General features: G+C 44.8%; 1 protein-coding gene across 1 annotated transcript; it reads left to right on the top strand.

Moving 5' to 3' along the window:
* Positions 1-1,602: 1,602 nt before the first annotated feature.
* On the top strand, positions 1,603-7,388 carry T265_02864 (hypothetical protein; the record flags this gene model as incomplete). The annotated part of the gene is made up of 9 exons (XM_009167208.1): positions 1,603-1,966; positions 2,001-2,293; positions 2,327-2,446; positions 2,479-2,623; positions 2,800-2,926; positions 2,964-3,124; positions 4,064-4,305; positions 4,989-5,108; positions 7,062-7,388. The coding sequence occupies 9 exons, from the start codon at positions 1,603-1,605 to the stop codon at positions 7,302-7,304; spliced, it is 1,815 nt and encodes a 604-aa protein (XP_009165472.1).
* Between the last annotated feature and the right edge of the window lie 279 nt (positions 7,389-7,667).

Below are 7,667 nucleotides of genomic sequence, written 5' to 3'. Positions count from 1 at the left end.
CAAGATCGAGGCTTTTGATCACGCTCATCGATTCGGCTTTGTTCTTGTGGCTCAGCGGCTCTCATTCTCGATACAGTGGTATTCATTGCAATGAACCGTATGGTTTACGCGTGCTGCGGACAAAAGGCCCATTTCTCAAGTGATTGGACAGAAGATTGAGACACCTGTTGGTTCGGCATCAAGCCGAGCTCCGAGTAACCGGAAGTGTGGACACAACATCCAATCATGATCCAGTATCCGCCGAATGCTGGTTGCCTACGGTGAGTCTAGAGGGTGCCAGAATTTCCAGAATGTTGTCGTCAAGTGCACTTTATATGCGACGCACTGTTGGTGGGTTGTAACAAGGTGTTGGGAATCAATATACGCCGTGCACGTTTGGTATTTCCCTTTGACGAGATCGCTTGCTTCAGATTTTTAGACCGAGAGCTTAGCTGGTGTATTAGTTTCGCCACAAATATGACGAACGTAGAAAGACTCCAAGCCTGAATTGTGCAACATTTATCAAAGTTGATGGGTTACTATCATCTTATATGTTAGTCATGCAGAAAATTCAGACTCATCTGCCGCCTGTCCGCACCAGCTGTGTATGGTATTCTCCGCGAAAGCTTGAGAGCACCAACGTAAACAAGGTAGGCCAACCGTAAATCCCCTGGAAATACGCCGATAGTTGTTTCACTAATTCTGGCAATAAACAGGACTCAATTTGCAGCGGGGAGATAAAGAGACGTCTGCATATTGATAAGGCAACAGAATATTGATGGCTAGGGTTTTCGTGACCAACGAAACTCGACCAACCGTCACAAATAATCATCATATGAAAATTCTGCGTTTTTCAAATGTAGCAGGAGTTAGCTAAATAAAATAAATGCGCCTATCGCGATTACTGTGTACAGTGGTTCTAGAGTTCCCGGACTGACAACACAATATTAAAGATGTTAGATGAAATAGCCTCACCAGTAATTGTTCTCTTTAAGATAGGCCAGCGAATAAACAATAATCCAACCATGGCTGTCCAGGGATCTTCTTCTGAACATTTCCCACATATAATGGATTCTGCATGAAATTGTACAGGTGAGTTTTTTTAATTTTTCGTATTCAAACAAAAAACGGCTATACAATCGACAAACTACGTAATAGTATGATGGAAGCAAAATAATGGTACACAACACTACATCCGAATCATAGTAATTGCTGTCCTTGAGGATTTGCTCAGGTAAACAAATCAAGAGTTCAGAAGCTTTATGGAAATATGCACTAGATGCATACATTCTTGAATATGAAGTATTAACCCCGAACTCCTCGTAGTTTCCTAGAAATCGAATCACCGAATACCGATCACCCGAAATAGCAAACCCATATCCGAAACCCATTACTTGCAGCAGTCCCGCGCTCAGTCACCCTTAGTCTTAGTCTGTGGCAGGAGGACGGGGTCCGCTCGCAGCCCATCTAAGAAAAACCTCGCACAAATTATTCTGAAGTAGATTCCATAGAGTTTCGACAACTGAACTTCACGTAGCCCAGGCACTCGTTTAACTGAACTGGCGAAGGCAGGCCACCATTCAAGCGCACAACGCGGACCAGCCCTTTGTTATCGCGTCTGCAATGAGTGGCGGGGATCTAGAAAACGGTATCGTGAACGATGAGGAAGTTGGTTTTTTGTCTTCCCCCAAACCCGTCCTTGGTAACAACACCTCTAATGAGAAGCCATACGGCTCCTTGTTAACACGGGAAGATCTATTGCGGTTGGAGTCCGAAGAGCCCATTTGGCGTCGAGTTCGTTTGATTCTTTTGATCGCCTTCTGGGTCTTGTGGGTTGGGTTGTTGGCTGCTGCAATCGTTATCATTGTTGTGACGCCCAAATGTCCACCTACCCCTGTCCTCAGCTTTTGGCAGAAGAAGGTCGGCTACTGGCTAGATCCGTTCTCTTTCTCTGATTCTAACGGTGACTTCATTGGAGACTTCAAGGGTAATGATACCATATTTCATCTTATCCGTTCTAGGTATCGTCAACAAATTGGACTACATAAAAGATGTGGTTGGTGCCGGGTTTATCATCCTTAGTTCCATCGTTTCCGGACACTATTCCAATGCTGCGACTTCTTTGGGACTTGTGCGGAACTTCTCTACGATCGATCCAGCTCTGGGAACGCTGAATGACTTCCGGTCACTCATCAAGACGTACCACAGAAGTGGCCTGGAAGTCGTAATAACTTTGGACTTCAACTCCATTTCGACTACACATGAGTGGGTCAAAAAGCCTGAGTTCCTACGGGCTCCGCTTCCAGGATCTGTGGTAGGATTACAGACAGGTTTAACGTTTTTCTAGGTTGCTAGGGATGGCTCAAAGCCAACTGTAAATCTTAACGGGAAATCCTATTATTCTGTTGGTGACAAGAACTCAGTCGATCTTAATTTGTCGTCGGATGAAGTGGTTCAAAATTTAGAAGTACGTTGTGCCTTATGTTCTATACGCCGTAGAGTGTTACAAAATACTGGTTGAATGAAGGCGTAGATGGAATCTTACTATCTAGTGCTGCTTTCTATGTCGAAGAAGAAAACGAAGCGGAATATCCCATGTTGAGTTTGGTGAGACGATTCTCGAATATCTTTACCATATATTTAGGTTAATGCAACTAACCCTTGGTTCGAAAACTACCCTTCAACTCAGCTTTTCACGAATGGTAGTGTCCAGTTTGTTACAAGGCTGCGTTCCCTCGTGGATTCGGTTTCAAAATCCAGTGGAAGGGAGAGGCAAGCACATTAATATTGCTGACCACTATCTTGGCAGGTTGCTCGCAGTGGACCCTGGTGACTGCGGCTATGGCCTGAGTGACACTGTGGACAAATCGATAGATTTCTTGGGTACCAAAGATCATCCTGCAGCACATATGGTGATCAGCCGACAGTTCGTCGAACACCGTGGATGGTACGCCATTTTTATTTCGTCTACCCCTTCCATTTAGGAAAGCGCAGCCCAACGTAACATCTTGGCAAGAAATAACAATTCGCTCATATCATCCGGTGACCTCGAATGCCAAGGCTGCATTGGCACTGACCACGGCGACACCAAGCGATCATCGTCATGGTGATATCGCCGCTCTAGCATCTATTTTCTTGCTTCCAGGTATGTGTTTTTTCTCAAACACTAGACGACGCATATTAATCTGAGGGGGTTTTGCTGCAGTTGGATGCCTAATAGTAATTCGAATTAGATGATGAAATATCCTATATAGCTGGTTGGTGATTATTTCTACTAACGAAGACACGTCTGCGGCGGTTGGTGCGCTTGTCGTTGTTTCTCTTTCAGTGAATGGCTGCGTAATCTTGTAGTGTTGGATAGGTTCAGCTACTGTTCCACTGTTGCTCGGGTGTGTTTTATAACTTGGCCTCAAAACAAGATTACCCGGGAGACCTGAAATGCCTCTCATCAGAGTGTTGTACTGTCGCCAAGCTCTCTGGTTCTGTCAACAGACGCTAGTCGCGCATTAACCCGGGACACACCTTTGAAGGCATACTCAGTACGGAGTCTGATGTGACATTCCAGGATTACCCGGGTGCTTGGTGACTTGACCTATGAGTGTCATGTCAAGTAGTTTGAAGGAAACGTCATCTCTCCATGTACCGAAATCTGTCCTTTTCGTATCTGGGGCAGTCTTTCCCAGTTCATCGAAATTGCACCCGTCCTAAAGAAGTGTCACAAATTGGTACCATGTGTGTATACTGATTAACCATTCAACCTGTATTTGACATTGGAGTGAACTAGGCTGAATTTTTTACAATTGGGATTGCCAACCTAATGTACTAATCGCGTCCGCATTCCAGTGGATTTGGCTCGTGCTACAATCCATCATAGAGGCCGAGACTCCAAATATTCTGGCTTCTCGCTCCAAGATAAGGGTGTGGATCTAGGGATGCTTTTAGTTTCTTCTTCCATAAACCGATTCTTCAGCGTTTTAATTTTCACTTTTGGCTATTAATGTGCAATCTACAGTTGCCGCGCTGTTTTCTGAAAAATCATCGTCACCCTTTAACTTTTCATATTTTTCTTGCAACCTTGTGCCAGGCACCCCTCTTGTATACTACGGGTCTGAGCTCGCGATTCAGCTAATCCCGAGCTTGAGCTCTCCGGAAGACATCTATCCGTTCGGGAAAGTACCGTTTCCGAATCTGTCAAAAAGGGACAGCGAACTGGTTTGCCAACTTCCAATGCCGTGGGATCGTTCCGGCGCCGGGTTTTCATCATCACTATCGAATAACACGTTCGCTAATTACTTGAAGCAGTTTGGTATTGTTGAAACGGTTGATGTGAGTGTCATGCTGGTTATTTGTTAACTGTCCACTAGTTACTGTGTACCCGTTTTTAGCAGTACTTAATGGCACGTTCAAAGCATATTGCTCATCAGTTAGGGGGTAACATGCCATGCTGGCTTTTTTGTGACTACACAATCACTGCGACAGTATAGACGAAGAGGTCTTATGGCCAAGTTACACATTAAAATTTCCCACTTCAAACCTTGGCGGACCTTTGTCAGACAATTTCCTCTTTGGACTACCTTGCATCCGTAAATTTCGAAATAGCACAGTATGTAACCCACATTTGTTTCCAGTTTTGTGCAACCTTTAGTTCTTTCTTGAAAAACGTGACGGGACCGTTGCGAACCGAACCGCTCCTAACGCTCTTGTAGGTCATTGTAGTCCAAGTATTATCTACATACTATTTGACTTCCATTTGTCAACGGTGTAGGCTGCGTAGCGTTTCTAGCCGCCTGTTCAGCTTGCGGTGTACTATGTTTTTCTTTCTCGATGTCATCGAAAACCTTTAAATTGTTAGAATACTCTGCCTCCAACCTTTATCGCTAGATCTCGTTGTATATTTAGTTGTAGAAACACTAATTTAACTGGACGGTGATATATGCATGTATTTGCATATTGCTTTACCTAAATTACCCTACTTTAACATTTCTTCTGTGTCATCTTCCTATTCGTAGTCGGCGCTTTCGTTCGGGCGTGAAAATACACCCCTCAAAATGGTACAGGAGCTGATCAAGTTGCGAGAAAAACCAAGTTTAAAATGGGGGGAATTTGAGATGCTTGAGTCCGGGGAAGAGGTACGTCAAACACGTTTTTAAATGGTTCAGGTTTGAATATCACGGAATTCGTCGAGCTGGTTCGGTTGTGCGTTCAGCAAAGCTTAGAGACGTGAACATCCTCTGGAACATAATTTGCATCCCTTCCGGTTGTGTCGTGTCCGGGTCTTAGTCCGTGGTGACTGAATCTGTCAGTTACTGCTGGGTCACTATCTGATTACTGGTTTGTTTTCAGTTTGTGCTTTGTTGAACGAAAGGGCATTTTTGGAAGGTTAGTCTGTTAGCTTCCACAATGAGAGTCACTGCGATTTTTACAGCGTCATCAAGTTGTCCAGCTTGTCAGTTATAGATCATGTACCTGTGTACGTTGGTCGCATTTGCTCCAATTTCGCTCACACAAAACTGGAAGAGCAAAGGGTATATAGGCAGGCATAGAAGGCGTAATTGATTAGTTTATGTTGAACCACTCTGGTTGTCTGTTGAGACAGGAAACTGGACAGACGCACACAAGGCAATAGCTTTGATGCAGGAACGCCATTGACCGAGCGACGCCTGACAGTGTTATTAAACACCGATGAGTAGATTCCCGAGCCCGGTATCCACGGTAGTGACAGCTGTCAATCCAACTGAGTTTACTAACCAGTGCTTTCATACTTCGTTGTCATGTTCGCTTGTTGGTCGTCTGCACTCACCACAGAGCTGGTTATGCGAAGTACACGTCCCAAACAGCATAAGTCACTGGACATGATCAGCTAGCCGATCATCTGACGGTCTGCTCTTTCCAGATTCACCGGGCATACCTCAGCATTGCCAATCCGGTATCCTACCAGGCACAGTCAGTGCTTCAGAGGCACCGATGGTCATAATCTTAGTGACCACGGTCCTGATCCCTAAAGCAGTATTAATCACATTGTCCTACTGCATGCCGTGCTCTTGACAGACAAACTGACGTCAGGTCGGTGTCATAAGTATCGTATGTTGGCAAAAACTTCACCGGTCTTCACGATCCGGTTCGGCAGACTGTACAAATGCGTCGACTGGCTGGTCCGTAGGTAGGTGGTTTTGATTTGATCCCATCTAAATTCTATCAGCACATCACACTGAAGATACGAAATGCATATCAGACCATGGGGTAGAATTATTCTGGTTATCTAAAATGAATTGCATCTCCAAGGTGTCTAATATAAGTGATGCAATACTCTATATGCGAACAGACATCCCCGGAAGCATTTCGATCCCCGAAGTTTCACAGGCAGACAGTCGTTTCAAGGGATACTTCAGTAACAAAGCTGACGAGGTATTGTGAGAAAGACGGCCTTGTTTCGCACTACTGGACGCGACAAACCCAACCTAGAGCTTGCTATATACCTGTACGCGCCCACATGGATGGCGCACAATGGATAAAAATTTAAAAAAAAACACCACCTTTGATCTCCAGGTACCCCTATGGTTTCTGATGCTTGACTGAATCAAAGTCAGCCTTCAGATCACCAGCTCGTCAGTTGAGTGTTACTTTTCACAAGAGCTGTTCGGTATACCTTAAGCGTTGCCGACCCAGTGTGTCCTACCAACCCCAGATGATAAATCGTAAGTAGTCACTAAGAAAGTTTTGGCGTTTTCTTGCACTTGACAGGCTTTTGGACACTAATGTACTGTGGTGCTACCCACGAATCTTTGACAAACGTCACACCCATGGTATACATGTAACATGTTCGTTAGCACCGATCAACCTTCCTGATCTGAATGGAAGTAACATTTTTGGCGAAAACTACAATACCTATACCGCTATCCAAGTAAATATATTGATCTACCACGACTATTAACTCGAGGTAGCCAAGAGGTTCAGTTTAGATTCGACCCAATTTCGCAACAGCACTTTTGCAGGCTTCCTTAGCCTTGCTTCACACCTTTCAGTTCGTTACAGGTTTTTTACGGACTACCTTTGTCTTATACGACGCTGTTTTTCATTTCAAGGTGGATGATATTGAGCTGTTCAAGCGAGAAGCCATCGGACATCCGGCTTTCATTGTCGCGGTAATCAAAAGGACGCCCAATTATGCTGCAACTTTCAACTTTGCTGGTGTATGCGGTCGTTTTATTCCACGCCTAACCTATCCTCTTCGTCCGGCGCTAAAGCTTAACGAGGCCATTGATAGTAGCCGCATATACTTGCAATCTGACAGTGAACCAGCTGTCTACGTGTTTGAGTGCGCTTAAACAGACCTGCTTTGCTCTTCGTTATCCTAAAATTAGTCGTTTAGTCTTCGGTCCTCTATTGTGCTAAATACATTTCATCTGCTTACTGCGCTCCTTTTATTTTGGCAATAATGTGCATGGCTTTTACAACGTTTTAAGTAGCGTATTGTTGGAGTGTGATTCTCGTTCTGACCAGCTCTTTGCTTACTCACGAAGAGACTGAACCTTACCGTTGTGTGACGACTTGTGCACCTCAGCGACCCGTTGAGCTATACTGGGGGTGGGGCGTCACGGCGATACTCACAGTCTCATACCAGGTTGGTCAATGGTTAGAGGTCTGACGAACACAGTCTCCAGTTTCGATGTGGGAACATGTGGCGCCTT

This window comes from Opisthorchis viverrini (genome assembly GCF_000715545.1).
Source record: "Opisthorchis viverrini unplaced genomic scaffold opera_v5_37, whole genome shotgun sequence".
NCBI lineage: Eukaryota > Metazoa > Platyhelminthes > Trematoda > Opisthorchiida > Opisthorchiidae > Opisthorchis > Opisthorchis viverrini.
The sequence above is the reverse complement of the archived record's forward strand: the minus strand, read 5'-3'. Positions and strand labels throughout refer to the sequence as shown.